The sequence below is a fragment of the Schistocerca serialis genome, chromosome 10 (genome assembly GCF_023864345.2).
Source record: "Schistocerca serialis cubense isolate TAMUIC-IGC-003099 chromosome 10, iqSchSeri2.2, whole genome shotgun sequence".
Taxonomy (NCBI): Eukaryota; Metazoa; Arthropoda; class Insecta; order Orthoptera; family Acrididae; genus Schistocerca; species Schistocerca serialis.
Genome location: NC_064647.1, coordinates 160,034,723 through 160,056,626, shown reverse-complemented (window position 1 = coordinate 160,056,626; position 21,904 = coordinate 160,034,723). Strand labels below are relative to the sequence as shown.

The window sequence follows — 21,904 nt, the reverse complement described above, 5'->3', positions numbered from 1 at the left end:
TCTGGAAGTGAGTCAGAGACGCACCAGCAGTGCAGTCGTGACGGAGTAGCAGTCGCGACGGACCAGCAGACAGTCGGTCGGATGGTGCGGACCAGGGAAGACATCTCCGTGCGGTGCAGTCGCCTGGGTCCGCTGCCGGGCCCTGCACAGTGTGTGTGGAGCTGCCCGATCGCTACGAGCTTCGTGGTTCACCGACCCAGCACGTCGAAGTTGCGTGTAGTTTTGACAGGTAATACATACTCCATTGTGGATTATCACGTTTGTAACCTATCCGGCTTGGATTCTCGCGTACTGATTGACGGGAACCAAGTTGCTGTGTCGGTCGTTCCGTGGCTGTTCCCTGTTTGGGTTCCGACGGATCAAGTGTAGTTGGGCTCACCACCTGCCTCGCCTGAGTGAACGAGGGCAGACCTACCTCCTTGGAGGCTTCTGAGTGCCACCGGCGTTTAATTATCTGTTTTCAGCTGCTTCAAATTTAAGGCTTATGGTTATTTTCCTATTTTCTCAAAAATTTTGCAAAAATTAATTCTTAAATTTATCTTTCAAGCTTAAACATTGCGGCCTTCTGCCTTTAAAAGTCTATGGTAATATATTCTAAAATTTTGAAATTTAATTGTGGCCCTCAGCCATTTGTATTGCACCTTGCATATGTTTGTTCTATCTACTTTTTTAAAATTATTTTATTGTTATCGTATCTGGATTTTATCTTGTTGATTTGTTGAGATTTCTTTTTTGAGGCCTTTAGCCGTGAAAGACTTGCATTCGGTAAAGGTCCGGCTATGGCCCGCTTTGGTTGTAAAGGTTATTAAATTACAATAAATTACAATTAGAAGGAGAAACTGACCTCAATCTATTTGGTCCTTTCCACAATCCTAATTACCTGCTCTGCCCAGCGGGTTTAGTGGGCGTCTCAGTCACCCAGATCGTTCGACATGAATCCGATCGACATAATCATGAGGTCAGTTTGTATACAACATCTTTTTATCACCTCAGTGTGTGTTTTCCGTGATTTCCCTAAATCACTCGACCCAAATGCCTGGATGGTTCCCTTGAAAGGGCACGGCCGATTTCCTCCCCCATCCTCGAAACAATGCGAACTTGTTCTCCGTCTCTAATGACCGCGATGCTGAAGAGGCGTTAAACCCTTCCATCCTTCAGTTTATGTGTGATACAAACTGCAGTGAGCAACAGGGAGGGGGGAGTAATTACATCAATGCAGAACACGTTTTATGTAGGAGTAGCGTAAGGCATGAATAAAGACACACTTTGATAAAAATAAGTTTCGAATGAGTATTTTCATTAGGACAGAAATTGAAAAGAATAGCCCTCTGACTATAACGTGTTGTAGAATGGTAACTTTATTTGTGGCAACTGAACATCCTTCAATTAAATGTGGAAGCAAAATACATTTTGTCCAAATCAGTATGAAAAAAAAAAACAGATTTGCTGAAGATAAAACACAAGTAATTCAAGCTTCCAGAGCTACACACTTATTTATGAGGACGCAATCTCGCCTCAAATCCATACCGTTTCATGCTCTTATCGAGGTCAATTTTCTTCTGCGTCTCCTGCTGAAATGACCTGCATCATTGAAAGCTTTAGACGTTTGTACCGGTGTGTTATTAACGTTTCCTTTCGTTTTTTTTTTTTTTTTTTTTTTTTGCAGTCCCTATGCCTCCATGATGAGAGTCAGCATCTTTTTGCCCACGCAGCAATCTCCAGCTCTTGATGTTCTCACACATAATACCAATTTCTTTGAACAGCAGAGACATAGATTTCCATCTGAAATGAGGATATTGACTGGCTTTTGACACCTACAGTTTGTAATGAAAAAAAGATCCCTGTTATCAGTTCTATTTTATCTACTGGAGAACGTGAATAAATATGTGTGGAAGGATTTAGGAGTAGGAAAAATTTCATTCCCTGTCGAGAAACGAGTCATTACTGAGTCAGACAGTCCATCTTTCCCAAAGAATTAGCAATGAGAACATAACAAATACAAAATTTTAATTTTTTTCGGTGAATAAATAGATCAGATATGCAGGAATATATCATCCTTGAAAGGAGGAAAGAACAGCGTGGTACATTACATGATGTTAGCTAAATTTGTCAGTCAGACCACTCTAAAAGCACAAACTTAAAGGAAAAGTTAGGCTGTAATACATATATATAGTATTCTGTCTTTTTAAAGTGCTCAGATAGTGCCGCGTTGCTTTCCTTTGCATGAGTCTGGCACAGAGTGCATTCATGTTGTTAAGTGCATAGCCTTAGTCTAAGGTTTTGTACAGTATCCACTCAGCACGCAGCCAACTACACAGGTTGGCCCATATGTCTGGAACTAGATTTATAAAACAAAAACAAGTGAATAAATAGAAATTTATAGTCAAGTAGTGTGCTGACGGAAAGTGGGAAAACCTGAGAAGCTATGTACATGGCTACCATTTTGGAAGTCGCCATCTTGGACACAACTGATAATTATCAGATGGATAGAAGATCATGTGACATATCAAATGGGTGGACACGAGGAAAACAATGCTGTCTTTCCTACGTACACATATTTGTTGTTTCTCGTGTTATGAGTGATGTTCCTTCCTTACGCGTGTCGTGAAAACCGATGTCGTTAACACAAACTGAACGCATTGAGAACTTTCTGATTTCGCGAGAGAAGAGTACCCGCGTTATCGCATAGGATTTCAGCCAGCGCATCACAGACAGAACGCCCACAATCCACAGCGCGGTGTTGAAACTTATTGCAAAATTCCTTGAAAGTGTCTCTGTCGCAGGAAAATTGACAAACTGTAGATCAAAATCGGCTACGGATGAAGCATCGTCAGTTGCTGTTTTGGTATTGTCCAGTGAAAGTCCAGCCGAGTCTTGCAGGAGTCAGCCATACATCAATAGGGAGAATTTTGGTTCACTTGCTGCTTTTTTGCCACCATTCCTTTTCATATTAATCACAGATTTCATAATAAGAAAAACTATTGACAACTCCAACATGGGCATACGTTGGAATAAGGAATCAAGGCTTTCGGATCTGGATTTTTCTGATGAAATACCACAGAGTTTACAGCTATTGACTATTGACATGCTGGATTATCAAGTTCTGTAGGTCTAAAAAAATAAATGCTGATAAGACAATCGCAGTGTGCATAAAAAGCGGAAACCTGTCAACCCAAATTATAATGAAACAGATGATAATCAAATGGAGGTCTATGGTTTCAGAGACTTCTCCAAGTCTCAAACATCTATGATATATGTATGCCGACGGAAGGGATGAATGAAAATTTGTACCAAGACCAGGCATCGAACCCAGGTCTGCTGCGCACTAGGCACATGCACTACGGCACTATGGCACAGACGCTTTGCATAACTGCACAGGCTGCCCTAGAATGCCTCCGCCCGCAGTCCAAATTCACATTCATGGCTTAGTCCATTTGGTATTCCCCCTAAACTCGAGCAGGGTAGCTGAGGCCCTCCAACTGCTTTGGAATAACATCTTAGCATCGAACGAAACGGGGGATCCCGCTTGATTACAGCAGTCATGCCTTGGTTTCAGGTAGCGTCCCCTGTTTCGTTCAATGGCGAGATGCTATTCCATTACATCCATGCTACAAATTATCATTCCTCGCTTCACTCTGCATATATACACGAAAAAGAAGGTACTGACCATTTCCATACCCCAGCAGCCTTATCTGTAACAACGGGAACATCGATGCATACATCATCAGTAGAAATGGGAGAGCTTCTACAGTCTTCCAATGAATGCGATCCATATAGCAATTACACTCTAAGTGTGCCGACAAAACTAGTCCTCTATCGTCGTACCGATGGCCACATACGAATGTGACATCTGGAAAAATCAGCAATCAGCACACCAGCTCAACGTTTTTGACCGACGATGCTTGAGGCGAATTTTGCAGAACAGTTATCACGACCACATTTCAAATAATGAAATGATGAGAAGATGTGGTTCACGCAGCCTGCACAAAATTGTTTCTGAAAAAAGGCTGAATCTTGTGAGCACATTACACTAGAGAAAGATGGAAAAATACCAAGGCCAACACTGTTGTGGAAGCCAACAGGTGGATACGGGAGTAGAGGAAGCCCTCGTAACACTTGGAAACGAAGTTTTGCAAAGGTTATTGAATGTATAGACATAAACTGGTTGAAATTTGAAAACTTAGTAACCTATTAGATGATCTAGTTTGCTGGAGGAAATTGGTTGCCCAATATGCTACATACCATTGGGTGAAGTAAGTAAGTCAGTTTAAGTCCATGAGCAATGAGTGAATCAAATAACATCCACCATACAACGTGCTGTACAACACATCGAAAACATTCTGTAACCTTCATGTGTTACTACTGGCATGTGTCTCGTTCTCTATAAAATGTGACGTAACTCGAGATTGAATAAAGCTACACTCAAATGAAAGACCCTACTATTTTGATATGTGACATGATCCCCTTTCCCTTTGAAAACTACACTTTGGATCCAAGATGGTGATTTCCAAAATGATCCCCATATTGGCAACATAACCTCGAATGTGCCCCTTCCCCCTCTGCAGAATCATGTCTTGTACTACTTGACTTTAAATTTCTATTTATCAACAAATTTTGGTTTTAGAAGTGTTGTTCCACATTTGTGGACTACCCTGTAGCCCTTCATAGCTGGTTATTTTCTCAGGATACTTAAAGTCCATTAAAATGCATAAAAATTCTCTCTTCATAAACAGTAAACATGACTGCTTGCACATATATGTGTGTGGAAAGTCTTTATAGTACGACTAGATACATAATACAAACTTATTACACTGTTATAAATTAAGGAGACTGGAATGCAACATCAACAAAACTGTGAATACAATGATAAACATCTGTTCCATTCACTGACATTTCCCTCCAATGCAGAGGGATCTGATATGTCATTTTTTTTTCCATTCACTTCATCACATTTCAACTGCCCATATTTTGTTGTAAGCTTAACAGGATTATTATTTACAGTAAACACTGAAACTTGACGAGAGATTACACAGCATAAGTCGTGGTTCAAGACTTATTCGAATGATAAAGCAGAGCAAAGAAGCAGTTCTTTTTCTGTTAATACTATGATGCAACAGTTTGGTCATAATCAGCAAACATAACTGTTCTGAAACATCTCGAAAACCACGAAGCAGCAAGCACCCTGCTCGTTCAGCAGATCTCTGCAGCTTTGGAGAGCCACTTTCTGGCTGGGGAGGTTTCTGCAAACTGCGAGTCTGACCAAAACAGAAGCTAGAGTTCCAGCAGAGACGTGGCAACGTGGTAGCGGCTGCGTCTCCCTTGCAGTTGGTGGGCCACCGACCAATAGCAGGCCACATCTGGAGCCTGCCGACCATTACGCTGGGGACAGCAGGTAGCTCTTTACTCGTCTTCTGAACCGTCAGGAAGCAGTGTTGCCTTATCGCCAGACTGCAGCTCGTTCGACATCTTCTGTGACAAAAAAGGAAAAGAAAAGACAAGAATTAAAAGAGTCATTTGTGAGTACAACCACATTTTTAAGAATAATATTCAGTTTGGATTATCTTAGAGATGATTTTGAGATATTAACACGATAATATTGCCGATATTAATGTGCTGCCTGACTGAAAAGGTGAACCCCCAGAAGATATGGTCGGATATAAATGTAAATTTGTACATGTACACAGCACAAGTGGGTGTGTAAAGAATTACAGTTGCAATTCTGTGTGACAAGTAGGTCAGCCTCCACAGTCCATTAGTCTTGGTCATGTTCAGTACTGTTATCAGGACTGGTCGGATATAATGGAGTGTGAACAGCGTCATGGAGATGCTGCCGACTATTGTGAAACAGTGTTGACAGCACCCGGAAAAGACTGAAAATGGCCTCATGGTGGTCGAATCGTGTAATTTGCAGATTTTAGGTGCATTCGATTGTGAAAGTGGCCCAGTGGCTGCATCGGACTGTGAGTACCGGCATATTTGTCGTCAAGGTTTTGGTCGTCCATGTTTGACCACCACAGTGGAGGATTGCCACACCGTGCGCCGAGCACATTGTAACCTCTTCACATATACATCTGCCACCTGAGAACAAGCGGTCGGAGAGCAGCTGCAACTGGAATAGGAAATTACCGATCTATGTGCAGACTGCCATGAACATCTCGCTGGAGTGGTACTGGCTGGAAAGCATGGACTACTGACGTACCTTAGACGATCACTGTCCAATATTTTGGAGAGGCACAGCTGTGTTACCCCTGAAGTCATGTCGTGAGTTGTCATCGAGAATAGTCTCAGGCCACAACTGGTAGTGACTGTGGTAACTCTGACAGAACGGTGGTACGTCACATTACGTCTCGTAGGGCATATTGTGGTATTATTTATCAACAGAACAGTGATAGTTCACATGTGGCATGTGTCTCCATGAAATGTCTGCATAATGTTGAGGTAATCCCAGAAAAATCCCCAGATTTTTGTCTGATAGAACTTGTTTTTCTCCAGCTCAAATGTCGACTCTGTCTCAGTGGGTGGTAGTACCCAGGATATCAAGGGCTAGTTACAATAGTTGTGGGCTGGCTTGTCACAGGAAAAGACAAAACAGCTTTATTACACTCTTCCCAAATGAATCAGTGCATGCATGCATGCCAGGGGATGCAACTCATATTGCTAAGTAGGCTCAATAATGCGAAGTTTATTGAAAATTTCACTTGATTTTGTTATCACTGAACTTTTCAAGTTTCATTTGTCCTCCCCTTCTGGGTGCTTTGGCTTTTGGTCAGGCAATGTATTTCATCCAAGTACTCATGGGAATTTTTCTTAATTTATTCAGTTATCGATCTTGTGGCAACGGCCTTGCCGCAGTGGCTACACCGGTTCCCGTGGGATTACCGAAGTTAAGCGCTGTTGGGCGTGGCCGGCACGTGGATGGGTGACCGTTCGGGCCGCCATGCGCTGTTGCTATTTTTCGGGGTACACTCAGCCTCGTGATGCCAATTGAGGAGCTACTTGAGCAAATAGTAGCGGGTCCGGTCAAAGAAAACCATCATAATAACCGGGAGAGCGGTGTACTGACCACATGCCCCTCCGTATCCTCCACTGAGGATGACACGGCGGTCGGATGGTCCCGATGGGCCACTTGTGGCCTGATGACGGAGTGCTTTTTTATCGATCTTGTACATGCTATTGATGTCGTCATGGGTTGTGTAAAGTAAGAGATGCCATCATTATATTTAGGGTAAGTCACCTAAAACTTTTACTTCTTATTTTGTAAGCGGTTCAATATACCTGAATGAGGTTTTCGGAAAGCGATTGTTTGCAGAGAGGTACGTAATTTTATTGCAAAGTTACTCGCCTCAAATTTTGTATCAGTTGAGATACTGAAGCTTTTTTCTACATAGAATGATATTGTTTTTTTAACGACATTCGAAGGCCCATGGTGATGCAAGTGCTGCAAATATGAAACTTGATAATGCCAGCACTGAAAGCTTGTGCAGCAGTACCCGGGAAATTGACTGCGCTGATAGGCAAGTTGGCTGGAATCGGCTATTGTAAACTCTACTGGGTTCTCACCATTGAATCGGCGCCTGCGGTTTGGTGGAACGGTGTGTGGGTCTAAGTACGAGTAGCTTGGACAAAAGCTCCAAGCCACACAAACGATCGCTAAATAACTACTGAATGTGATTTCCCAATGTGTTGTATAATTCCACCGAGGTACGGTCAGTGGAATGCACTTGAGACTAAGAATATTAAGCTGTGAGCTTCAAATTTGGTTTAGAAATCTTTTATGGCTATTCTTTTTTGAAATACTGCAGGACAGCACATCACTATGTGTAAAGGGGCTAAGGAATTTCCAGTCGGTAAAGGCAAAAAGGGATATTATAGTTTGTACAAGCTCTGGTATTCCATTAGGAGAGGTCAACACGTTTAACTGGTCGCTGCAGGTAGAGACCCAGGTAACCTGGGATGGGACACACAGCTTGGCATGTGGGCTCCAGCGTTTCTCAACATGGGAAGTTGGCCAAGAATGACTGACGTGGGATAACCACCGATTAAGACTTACCAACATTTAATGCATGCGCGCGACTTTTTTTTTTTTTTTTTTTTTTGGAAATGGAGCTGAGTGTTGTGATACTACTTCATTGATAGGTTTCAATAGCTCACACTCACAGAGTGGTTAAAATACATGATCTTAACACAGCAAATACTGAGGATCAACTGCCATACATTTTCATTTGTAAATAAATTGCTACCACATAACAGGTAGTGCAGTGTTGTTGTTGTTGTGGTCTTCAGTCCTGAGACTGGTTTGATGCAGCTCTCCATGCTACTCTATCCTGTGCAAGCTTCTTCATCTCCCAGTACCTCTTGCAACCTACATCCTTCTGAATTTGCTTAGTGTATTCATCTCTTGTTCTCCCTCTACAATTTTTACCCTCCACACTGCCCTCCAATACTAAATTGGTGATCCCTTGATGCCTCAACACATGTTCTACCAACCTATCCCTTCTTCTAGTCAAGTTGTGCCACAAACGTCTCTTCTCCCCAATCCTATTTAATACTTCCTCATTAGTTATGTGATCTACACATCTAATCTTCAGCATTCTTCTGTAGCACCACATTTCAAAAGCTTCTATTCTCTTCTTGTCCAAACTATTTATCGTCCATGTTTCATTTCCATACATGACTACACTCCATACAGATACTTTCAGAAACGACTTCCTGACACTTAAATCTATACTCGATGGTAACAAATTTCTCTTCTTCAGAAACGCTTCCTTGCCATTGCCAGTCTACATTTTATATCCTCTCTACTTCGACCATCATCAGTTATTTTTCTCCCGAAATAGCAAAACTCCTTTATTACTTTAAGTGTCTCATTTCCTAATCTAATTTCCTCAGCATCACACGACTTAATTCGACTACATTCCATTCTCCTCGTTTTGCTTTTGTTGGTGCTCATCCTATATCCTCCTTTCAAGACACTGTCCATTCCGTTCAACTGCTCTTCCTAGTCCTTTGCTGTCTCTGACAGAATTACAATGTCATTGGTGAACCTCAACATTTTTATTTCTTCTCCATGGACTTTAATACCTACTCCGAATTTTTCTTTTGTTTCCTTTACTGTTTGCTCAATATACAGATTGAATAACATCGGCGAGAGACTACAACCCTGTCTCACTCCCTTCCCAACCACTGCTTCCCTTTCATGTCCCTCGACTCTTATAACTGTCATCTGGTTTCTGTACAAATTGTAAATAGCCTTTCGCTCCCTGTATTTTACCCCTGCCACCTTCAGAATTTCAAGCCGGCCGCGGTGGCCGTGCGGTTCTAGGCACTTCAGTCTGGAACCGCGTGACCGCTACGGTCGCAGGTTCGAATCCTGCCTCGGGCATGGATGTGTGTGATCTCCTTAGGTTAGTTAAGTTTAGGTAGTTCCAAGTTCTAGGGGACTGATGACCTCAGATGTTGAGTCCCATAGTGCTCAGAGCCATTTGAACCATTCAGAATTTCAAAAAGCGTATTCCAGTCAACATTGTCAAAAGCTTTCTCCAAGACTACAAATGCTAGAAACGTGGGTTTGCCTTTTCTTAATCTAGCTTCTAAGATAAGTCGTAGGCTCAGTATTGCCTCACGTGTTCCAACATTTCTACGGAATCCAAACTGATCTCCCCCGAGGTCGGCTTCTACTAGTTTTTCCATTCGTCTGTAAAGAATCCGCGTTAGTATTTTGCAGCTGTGACTTAGTAAACTGATAGTCGGCAGTTTTCACATTTGTCAACACCTGCTTTCTTTGGGATTGGAATTATTATATTCTTCTTGAAGTCTGAGGGTCTTTCGCCTGTTTCATACATCTTGCTCACCAGATGGTAGTTTCGTCAGGACTGGCTCTCCTACGGCCGTCAGTAGTTCTAATGGAATGTTATCTACTCCCGGGGCCTTGTTTCGACTCATGTCTTCCAGTGCTCTGTCAATCTCTTCACGCAATATTATATCTCCCATTTCATCTTCATCTACATCCTCTTCCATTTCCCTAATATTGTCCTGAAGTACATCGCCCTTGTATAGACCCTCTATGTACTCCTTCCACCTTTCTGCTTTCCCTTCTTTGCTTAGAACTGGGTTTCCATCTGAGCTTTTGATCTTCATACAAGTGGTTCTCTTTTCTCCAAAGGTCTCTTTAATTTTCCTGTAGGCTGTGTCTATCTTACCCCTAGTGAGATAAGCCTCTACATCCTTACATTTGTCCTCTAGCCTTCCCTGCTTAGCCATTTTGAATTTCCTGTCGATCTCATTTTTGAGACGTTTGGATTCCTTTTTGCCTGCTTCATTTACTGCGTTTTTATATTTTCTCCTTTCATCAATTAAATTCAATATTTCTTCTGTTACCCAAGGATTTCTACTAGCCCTCGTCTTTTTACCTACTTGATCCTCGGCTGCCTTCACTACTTCATCCATTCTTCTTCTACTGTATTTCTTTCCCCCATTCCTGTCAATTGTTCCCTTATGCTCTCCCTGAAACTCTGTACAACCTCTGGTTTAGTCAGTTTATCCAGGTCCCATCTCCTTAAATTCCCACCTTAAATTGCGTTCCAGTACTGCAATTTGCAATACTAAATGTTATTATGAAAGTAACAATAAGTTTCTGTTCCGGGGCGATCGATTTTCTAAATGAGATAGTAAACAGTTATGAACATTAATCATGAGTCTGTTTATGGAAAAGTAACAAAATACGAATGATGAAGTATGCGAAACAGTACATCGTAAAGAAAATAAAAAAGCTGATATGTCTTTCTTCCTTGTAGGTTCACGGTATCGTTAATCAAATGCACCAGCCGTTTCAGTCGGTCCCGCTCCATACCTCTGTGGCGGTCCATAACTGGCTACCGCTAGCGTCTGCCGCTTCCAGATGGGAACGCCAATTCCGCGAGCCGCCGCGTCACAGCGGAAAACGTTTGCCGCTGCCGTTGCCGCACTCCCCAGTGAGTGGGAATCGGCCTTTTGTACCTGTCACAGCCGGCCGGGGTGGCCGAGAGGTTCTAGGCGCTACAGTCTGGAACCGCGCGTCCGCTACGGTCGCAGGTTTGAATCCTGCCTCGGGCATGGATGTGTGTGATGTCCTTAGGTTAATTAGGTTTAAGTAGTTCTAAATTCCAGGGGACTGAAGCCCTCAGAAGTTAAGTCCCATAGTGCTCAAAGCCATTTCAAGCCAGTACCTCTCACATGACTACGTCCGTACTAGGTGGGGTATCCGAATAACTGTCGGATACAAAAACCTGAACCACCAAAACGATTGTGTTCGATAATGCTCGACGTACCCTCATACGGCGAGAGGTGGAAACACGTAATAGACACAGGAATTTCTACATCTACGTGATTACTCTGCTATTCACAGTAAAGTACCTGGCAGAGGGTTCAATCAACCACCTTCAAGCTGTCTCTCTACCGTTCCACTCTCGAACGGCGCGTGGGGAAAACGAGCACTTAAATTATTCTGTGCGAGTCCTGATTTCTCTTATTTTATCGTGACGATCATTTCTCCCTACGTAGGTGGGTGCCAACAGAATGTTTTCGCAATCGGAGGAGAAAACTGGTGATCACTATCTCCCCTATTTCGCGATAGTACAAAACGAGCTGTCCTTCTTTGAACTTTTTCGATGTCATCCCTCAGTCCCATGTGATGCGGATCCCACATTGTACAGCAATACTCCGGAATAGGGCGGACAAGTGCGGTGTAAGCAGTCTCTTTAGCAGACCTTTCTAAGTGTTCTGCCAGTGAATCGCAGTCTTTGGTTCGCTCTACCCACAACATTGTCTGTATGACCATTCCAATTTACGTTATTTGTAATTGTAGTCCCTAACTATTTAGTTGAATTTACAGCCTCAAGATTTGCGTGATTGGATTATCGCGTAATCGAAATTTAGCGAATTTTTTTTTTTAGTACTCATGCGAAATACTTCACACTTTCCAGAATGAGATTTTCACTCTGCAGCGGAGTGTGCGCTGATATGAAACTTCCTGGTAGATTAAAACTGTGTGCCCGACCGAGACTCGAACTCGGGATCTTTGCCTTTCGCGGGCAAGTGCTCTACCATCTGAGCTACCGAAGCACTACTCACGCCCGGTCCTGACAGCTTCACTTCTGCCAGTACCTCGTCTCCTACCTTCCAAACTTTACAGAAGCTCTCCTGCGAACCTTGCAGAACTAGCACTCCTGAAAGAAAGGATACTGCGGAGACATGGCTTAGCCACAGCCTGGGGGATGTTTCCAGAATGAGATTTTCACTCTGCAGCGGAGTGTGCGCTGATATGAAACTTCCTGCCAGATTAAAACTGTGTGCCAGACCGAGACTCGAACTCGGGATCTTTGCCTTTCGCGGGTAAGTGCTCTACCATCTGAGCTACCGAAGCTCGACTCACGCCCGGTCCTCACAGCTTTACTTCATACTTTTCTTTATTCAGGGTGAATTGCCACTTTTCGCGCCATACAGACATCTTATCTAAATTATTTTGCAATTCGTTTTGGTCACCTGATGACATTACAAGACGGTAAATGACATCATCATCTGCAAACAACCTAAGAGGGCTACTGAGATAGTCTCCTATGTCGTTAATACAGATCAGGGACAATACAGGGCCTATAACACTTCCTTGGGGCACGCTGGATATTGTCTGTTACTCGATGATTTTCCGTCTATTACTACGAACTGGGACCTTTCTGACAGGAAATCACGAATCCAGTCGCACAACTGAGGCGATATTCCATAAGCACGCAGTTTGGTTAGAAGACGCTTGTGAGGAACGGTGTCGAAAGCCCTTTGGAAATCTTAAAAATATGAAATCAATTCGACATCCTCTGTCGATAGCACTCATTACTTCATGAGTATAAAGAGCTAGTTGTGTTTCACAAGAACGATATTTTCTGAATCTGTGCTATGTGCCAATAAATCGTTTTCTTCGAGGTAATTCATAATGTTCGGGCACAGTCTCTCTATCTCTTTCCATGCATTAATTCCGACTTGTGGGGTCTGCTGTTATGGTTAAACGGACATGACACATTAATTTTAAGGGATGGCTGGATGCCCTTCCTGTCGCCACCCCGTACCATGTGGGATGGAATTAGTGTACCGTAGCTGTCTGAGTGTAGTGTAATCCTTGGAATAGTGCGAACGCATTGAAAATGTCTGCGAGTCGTGTAACTGAGGCGCAACGTGGGTACCAGGCCGGTATTGAGCTAGTGGGATGTGGATAACTGCCTAAAAACCACATCCAGGCTGACCGGCACACCGGCACACCGGCCTCCGTCGTTAAGCCGCTGGGTGGATTCGATCCGGGGCCGGCGCGCTTGCCTGAGTCCAGGAAGCAGCGCCTTACTGCTCTCGGCTACCCTGGCTAGCAACATTCGAACACAGTACATGTTCCAAAACCCAACTGCAAATCAATGTTAGTGATATGGGCCTGTAATTCAGCGGATTACTCCTACTTCCCTTTTTGAATATTGGTGTGACTTGAGCAATTTTCCAGTCTTTAGGTACGGAACTTTCTGTGAGCGAGTGGTTGTGTACAATTGCCAAATATAGTCTAACGTGACTATTACGGTGGTCCAATAGTTATGTGGGGCGGCATAATGTTGCGTGGTCGTACTAAACTCGAAATCGTTGAACACTCAGGAGTCAACATTATTGCCACACTTCCTTCCCCATATGCTTCTTGTCGGGGATGCATCCTATCCTGATTTCATTTTAAGGATATCAATGCGCGACCGCATCGAACAGCGATGGTGGAGGAGGTCTTGGAACGAGAGGATATTCGGCGAATGGACTGCCGTGCCCGCCACCTAACTTAAATCCCACCGAGAACGTTTGTAATGCTGCTTCTGCTGCTTTATCCTCCAGCGTCGCCCTAAACCTGTCGGAGAGACGACAAGGACAGAATGTGGCCGCCACTGTTTTAGTTGCTTCTTCCGCAGGCGGTCGCCGGCATGCTCTCCCCTACCTTTTCGCAGAGAGCGTACTGGAGCAGCCGGAGTTGCGACAATCCTCTTAGTGCCGCCAGCACAGATAATGGGCTTCCTTCTCATTAGGCGACTTTCCTCCCGCAGGTCCCCAGGGGAAAACAAAAAAGCCACCGAAAGCAAATAGTCTTAAACGAATAAAAAAGAGAGGTAAATTCGATAGCACTCTATAAAGTCCCGCCCACGAGACGCACAAGGCACTATATTCCGTCACCCAGGTTGATAACTTGTCCCCTGACTTCCCGAAGACGTTCGATACAGCTTTGCACCGTTGCCTAATGAAAAAAATACGAGCATAGGATATCGTAACTAATGAGGAGGCAGTGAATAGAGTTGGGGAGACACGAAATTTGCGGCACAACTCGAGTACAAGAAGGGATCATTTTAGCAGATGACACGCGATCAGCCGATCGCGTTCTCGAGTTCATTAGTGCCAGTGAGATGACGTCAGTAATTTGAAGCTCTTTTTGGGGACAAACAAGCCCCCTACTATAGTGTTTTTTTAAGCTTTCCTTCTGTTTTTGGTTTCCCCACTTTTTTGAGTTTTCTTCCCAATGCTGCTGGTTTCCAGATTCGGTTTTTAGCTTTTCCTAAGTCACAGACCGGGCGCTAATGACCATAGCAGTTTTGCGCCCTAAAACCATAACAAAAAAAAAGACTCGGAAACATTAAGGGATCACCAGTTTAATACTGGGGAGAAGTGCGGAGGATAAAAGTCGTAGAGGGAGACCAGGAGATTAATACAATAAGCAGATTCAGAAGGATGTAGGCTTCAGTAGTCGGAGATGAAGAGTCTTGCACAGAATGGAGCAGCATGGAGAGCTGCGTCAAAGCAGTCCTTGGACTGAAGACACCACCAGCTCAAAAACAATAACAACAACAAAATCAAAATTATGGCAGAGCAAATACGAGGGCGTGCTGAAAATGCGTCCGAAATTTTATGTAAAACTGTTAAAGATTTATAAATGAAGCAAACGTTTGAATGCGAACATTTTAGGTAAGGCTTTACAGTGACAGTTCAAACGGTTCAAATGGCTCTGAGCACTATGGGACTCAACATCTGAGGTCATAAGTCCCCTAGAACTTAGAACTACATAAACCTAACTAACCTAAGGACATCACACACATCCATGCCCGAGGCAGGATTCGAACCTGCGACCGTAGCGGTCGCGCGGTTCCAGACTGAAGCGACTAGAACCACTCGGCCACACCGGCCGGCTTTACAATGACAGTTATTGACATTAAATGAAATAACAAGTTTACTGTTACCAGCCACTGTTCGTTTATCTCCACGACGCGTTGAAAAGGTTTATACCTCCATCATCAGGTGGATTTACATTTGGTTGTATGACATTTGTGTGTGTGTGTGTGTGTGTGTGTGTGTGTGTGTGTGTGTGTGTGTGTGTGTGTTGTGTTACGATTTTTTGGAGGAACTTGTGGCACTGTCTAGTGGATAAACAAAACATTGTTTCAGAACATGTTTTTGGGTAGCTCCAGTGGTCACTGGAGGTTTAAAGAAACAAACGTTATTAACGTTCAACATCTGTATTCTTCATGTCTACATATTAGTTTCTCTATATAGTCACCCTAGAAACGAATACATTTCTCCCAACGAGACATCAGTTTGCTGATCGTCAGCGTAGGAATGTCACCTCTGGTTGCACCGCTTCATCACTACCAAAGCGAAGTCGTTGAAGGTGTTGTTTGTAAAGAGATGGCGGCAAGTCGCCACTGTATGGAGGACTTTTGACGGCTGCGAACCCAAGGCGTCGGGACTGTTGCAGATATCGCTGCGCTCGTGTGTGGTCCTGCATTGTCATGCTGAAGCAGAGAGTGCTCCATGTTTGAACGACCTCTTTAAATTCGAAACTCCACTACAGCATGCTGTTTCTACGCATCGATATAGTTACATTACTTACCGCCACGTTGTACCCAACGAATTTGAATCCTATAGCGGCAAACGGCTACAAAAATAGACATGAAGGTGTATAACGTTAATCAAGTTTGTTTTATTTTTCAATGTTTAAGAGTTTTCAAGCAAAAAATCTGGAGGCATTTCTTTTCGCTCGCCCCCGTAATTATTAACTTAGAGAGGGCGGCAGATTAGAAAGTAACTTGGAGCGTTTTTCAAGGGAGTGTTACAGGACCGTTAATGTTGAAAATGTGTGCAATGTTTGCATCTAACGTCTAGGTGTAATAGACTGCATTATGAGGAACGACTTTTCTTAGATACAAAATGTTGGTCGACGCTTTCTGGCGATGCTAGACGTCTTTCTACTGAATTCGCCCGGTCCTGGAACGACGAGGTTTCACAGTACTAGCGAGGTCTACTAATCGGATCCGTAACTTAATACGTACCGCATGACACTGATAAAAGTTATTTCAACAAGGAAACATTAAGAATGAGTGCCTCTAACAAGGGATTTGCTGGTAAGTTGGTTCAATGCATATCCCGTCAAAAAGTGAACACAGACAAAGCATGAAAACAGGAGCAACGTGTACTCAACTGTGGAAAAAAGAAGGAAAATAGAAACAGTGATCAGGTCTAAACTAAATATGTGCAACATCGAGCAACGTAACTCATCGTAATGTCTTGGTTGTGTTGTCACCGCGTTAGACTCTGGAGTAGAAGGTCCTGGTTCAAATCTCCATCATGACAACTTTTTTTTTCCCTTCACGAAATGACGAACTGTCCGTCCAATCATTGATGCGTATGTTCGCTGTATCCTAATTTGTGTATGTGTCGTGGAGTAATGTCCGTTTGCAACAGCGAGGCATAACGAAGGGACTTCCAGATGTACGTACTTCCTATTTGTTCTACACAGGTACCACATGTTATGCCTCTTGCGTTCCGTTTTAAAAGTTTTGACTCTTGAATTCCTTCGTTGCAACATATTTGACATTAAAATGGAAATGCCGTGTGGCTAGGGTCTCCCGTCGGGAAGCCCGCGCGCCTGGTGCAAGTCTTTCGATTTGACGCCACTTCGGCGACTTGCGTGTCGATGGGAATGAAACGATGATGATAAGGACAACACAACACCCAGCCAGGAATCGAACCCGGGCCGTTAAGTATGACATTCCGTCGTGCTGACCACTCAGCTACCAGCGGCGGACATAGTTCACATTGGTTTACTTGTTGTTTTCGTTTCTGTGGGAGAACTATGCGGCATCTCACCTTCTCTCACTATTCATGACGGAATGTGAGTCATGCGGTAAGAATATATTACCGTCGCAAGTAAATGTGATGACTAGTGTCAACAGGCAAGATGCCGCATAGACCTCTCACTGAAATGAAAACAACAAATAAACGTGTGCCAACTATGGTACAACGGATTCAATAGTCAAAATTTCCGAAAAGGAATGCAAGAGGCATAAGATGTGGTACCTAAAAACTAAACTAAACTCCGTCAGAACAGGCCATGAAAGTCCAACGGTCCCGACCGGCCGCCGTGTCACCCTCAGACCCCAGGCGTCACTGGATATGGAGGGGCATGTGGTCAGCACTCCGCTCTCCCGGCCGTATGTCAGTTTCCGAGACCGGAGCCGCTACTTCTCACGTAAGTATCTCCTCAGTTTGCCTCACAAGGGCCGAGTGCATCCCGCTTACCAAACAGCGCTCGGCGGACCGGATGGTCACCCATCCAAGTGCTTGCTCAGCCCGACAGAGCTTAATTTCGGTAATCTGACGAGAACCGGTGTTACCATTGCGACATGACCGTTGGCAACATGTACCTGTGTAGAACAAATAAGAGGTACGTACTGTGCGTCTGGGGGTTCCGTAAGTCTGGAGGTCCCTTCGTTACACATCGCCGTTGCAAACGGACGTTACGTCACGGCACATGCACAAATCTGAATACAGCGAACACACACAAAATTGGGAAGTAAGGGAGATATGAACTCAGGACTTCCACTGCAAGCTCTTAACACCGTGACAACACAATCAAGTCCCTACGATGAGTTATGTTGTTCGATAATACACTTATTAAATGTGGACCGTCTACTGTTTCTATTTTGCTTTTTTTTTTCACAGTTCAATACACTGTTTTCCTGTTTTCATGATTGATCTATGTTCAGTTTTTGACGGACTATCCAATAGGACAACTTACCACTAAATCTGAGGGAGGGAGGTGGGGTGCAATGGGTAATTCGCCTTGTAAGTAGAGAAAGACATTTTACAAACAACTCTCAGATAGTACTCTGTGCCCCACTGATAGTGGGGCACAGTATCTCCGAAGTGGCGATGAAGAGTGATTTTCCAGTACAATCTCATGAATTCATGGACACTGCATGTCAGCAGGGATCTCTTCAAGCTGGAGAGGGCTCTCCAATGGTGTGGGGTGTGTGCAGTTGCAGTGATATGGGACTCCTGATACGTCTAGATACGACTCTGACGGGTGACATGTACGTAAGCATCCTGTCTGATCGCCCCCATCCATTCATGTCCATTGTGCATTCCAAAGGACTTGGGGAATTCCAGCAGGACAATGCGACACCCCACACGACCACAAATGCTACAGACTGGCTTCAGGAACACTCTTCCGAGTTTAAACACTTCCGCTGGCCGTCAAACTCCCCAGACGTGAACATTATTGAGCATATCTGGAAGGCTTTGCAATGTGCTGTTCAGAAGAGTTCTCCACCGCCTCGTACTCTTACGGATTTATGGACAGCCCTGCAGGACTGAAGGTGTGAGTTGCCTCCAGCGCTACTTTAGACCTTAGTCGAGTCCATGCCGCATCGTGTTGCGGCACTTCTGCGTGCTCGCGGTGGCCCTACGCGATATTAGGCAGGTGTACCAGCTTCTTTGGCTCTTCAGTGATTATCAATTGGTTTTCGCAGACTACCTATAACAACAATGCTGTCTCTCGAAACATCAACTACCAACTGACTGGAGAAGCATTCAAAGCAGAACGTCTACAGACACGAGTCACCAAGCAAAACTCTGAAAAGAATTGAGACGTCAGGAACGTGGGAGGCGCGGTGTGCTGCGGTGGGTGGAACAACTGGAGCAAAATTTCTCAGCAGTCGGCGAAGAACTTTCGGTGATTCTAGATTTTGAACAAACGAACATTAATGTCTTTATTTATATAGATAAGTGTTTACAAAAATAAACTTATATAGATAAATATTTATATCGTTTGAGCTAGGCAGTAGCTCAGCAATCGGCCGCTCGGAGTTGGGTACTTGCTGTTGTGGTAAGAGAAGCACACACATGCACAGAAGCCCATGCAGCTGGAATGTCACTCCTGATAACGCCAGGGGTTTATATTGTGATGGCAGCAACAGGGGCGGAGAACTGGAGTGGAGGCCGAATGACGTCAGGAGTGACCTATGCCGTACGCTGGAGGAAGACGACGTGATGTCTGGAAGTGACTGCTGCTACACCGATAACTGTATAGAAACCGCCTTTAGAAGAAACGAATTCTAACTGCCTCCTCATTTCGAATCACCTTATTTAAGAACTTCTTGACAAAACCCGGCATTGTCAGCGTACTCATTTTGACAATTTTCTATTAGAAACAAAAGAACTGTGTAGTGAAGTGTCGAAAAAATTTCATTTCCATATACGCGCGAAAACACATTGAAGTCGTACACAGAAATATGCATAATGTACAAAAATACAAGTAGAATATTCAAATTAAGCAACACGATACCGGACAATTCCTGCACGCTGCATGCAGCTGTTTCTCGTGTCCACAACTCGATTTTGTGAACATTTCTATGGCAACGCATGTTCATAACTCTACAGACGGATACTGTTCTCGCCTACAACCAGTTGGACATTCTTTTAGCAGCTGAAAGCTGTCTAAAGCACAGGCAGGTGTCAGGGATATCCTTGAATCGACTGTAGAGGTTCTTACTAGTAAAGAATAAAAGTATTAAAACTTCATACACGGTGCGGCCCTTTTTCACGTATCTCGGTGTTTATAACGTCATATACCTTTAACTATCAATCGTACAATGAGGTAGTTGTATAGATACGTTCGGCGGCATATGTGTATCGGGTGATCAAAAAGTCAGTATAAATTTGAAAACTTAGTAAACTACGGAATAATGTAGATAGAGAGGTAAAAATTGACACACGTGCTTGGAATGACATGGGGTTTTACGATAACAAAAAAAAAAAACAAAGTTCATAAAATTTCCGACAGATGGTGCTGGACAGCAAAACGTCAGTGACTGTGCATGACAATCGTGTATAAAAAGAGCTGTAATGAGAGAGACAGAATCAGATCCGCCAGCAGTCGCAGCATGTTGACGTTACCTGGCGCTTTTAGTGAAGTTTTAGTGAAGCTTTATTATCAGAATGGGGAGAGTGTTAGTTCAGCGCTACGATCCTATCGCCATAGGAAGGGGATTCGAACGGGTGAAGGTCCGTTGACAAATGCAGCTGTGGCGAGAATGATTTCGAAGTTCGAAGCCACGGGTTGTTTAGACGATACACTCCGTAGTGGCCGACCGAGCACAAGGCGTAATGCTGCTGAGACAGTTCAAGAAGAGCCGGCCAGAGTGGCCGAGCGGTTCTAGGCGCTTCAGTCTGAAACCGCGCGACCGCTGCGGTCGCAGGTTCGAATCATGCCTCGGGTATGGATGTGTGTGAGGTCCTTAGGTTAGTTAGGTTTAAGTAGTTCTAAGTTCTAGGGGACTGATGACCTCAGATGTTAAGTCCCATAGTGCTCAGAGCAATTTGAACAGTTCAGGAAGAAATGGGGACTGTAGCGGGTTCGTCTATGCACGGGGAAGTCAGCGCTCGTGCAGTCGCACGTCCCACCGGCATTCCATACACCACTGTTTGGTTGGCACTTACCCTCCGGTGCTATCCGTACAAAATCCATCGGTATCATGAACTGTTACCTGGCGATTTAGTGAAGCGGAGGGCATTTACGGTGTGGGAGTTTCAAAAGATGGCGGGAGATGATGATTGGTTGAGTAACGTGTTGTGGACCGGCGACGCTCATTTCACTCTCCGAGGGTCTGTGAACGCCCACAACTGCAGAATTTGGGCTACCGAAAATCCTAGAACTGACGAGAAAGTCACGGTACGGGTTGGATTTACCACATCTACCGTTATCGGGCCTTTTTTCTTCGAGGAAATGCGTGATTCTAGTTTTGTAACTGCTACCGTGACGAGTGAGAGGTACGCCGATATGGTACAGAATCGCATCATTCCCAGCCTGGCTGATAAACACCTGCTGAAACGTACGATGTTTATGCAGGATGGCGCTCCGCCCCATATTGCTAGAAGCGTGAAAGATCTCTTGCGCGAGTCGTTTGGGGATGATCGTGTGCTCAGCCGCCATATTCGTCATGCTTGGCCTCCCACGTCCCCAGACCTCAGTCCGTGTGATTATTGGCTTTGGGGTTACATGAAGCCGCAAGTGTATCGTGATCGACCGACATCTGTAGGGATGCTGAAGGACAACATCCGACGCCAATGCCTCACCATAACTCCGGACACGCTTTACAGTGCTCTTCACAACATTATTCCTCCACTACAGCTATTGTTGAGGAATAAAGAAAATCATCTTTGCTTTGACTTACTTTGTTATGATAATTATTGCTATTCTGACTAGATGAAGCGCCATCTGTCGGACATTTTTTTAACTTTCATATTTTTTTGGTTCTAATAAAACCCCATGTCATTCCAAGCATGTGTGTCAATTTGTACCTCTCTATCTATATTATTCCGTGATTTATTCAGTTTTCAAATTTATACTGACTTTTTTATCACTTGGTACGTTGCGAAGAGAGTTAGTAGAAAAGAAGTAAATAAATGTAATGGTTATGCATGATGAGGGAGTTTTTCACGCATCTTAGTATTTATGATGTCTTGTATCATGTTCTATGAATGACACAATGGTATAAATTTGTAGGTACATTCAGTGGCATATGTGGATACT

The 21,904-nt window shown here is 44.0% G+C and overlaps 1 protein-coding gene across 2 annotated transcripts in view; it reads right to left on the bottom strand.

Annotated features, from left to right (window-relative positions):
• Window positions 1–1,990: 1,990 nt before the first annotated feature.
• The window catches only part of LOC126424862 (uncharacterized), a 544,468-nt gene continuing 524,554 nt past the window's right edge, over window positions 1,991–21,904 (bottom strand). The window contains exon 7 of one of the 2 annotated variants that reach the window (XM_050087676.1): window positions 1,991–5,469. In XM_050087676.1, coding sequence (XP_049943633.1) covers window positions 5,401–5,469 — 69 coding nt within the window. In that variant the 3' untranslated portion in view covers window positions 1,991–5,400. The remainder of the gene's footprint in view (window positions 5,470–21,904) is intronic. The other variant, XM_050087677.1, reaches the window with a different exon arrangement.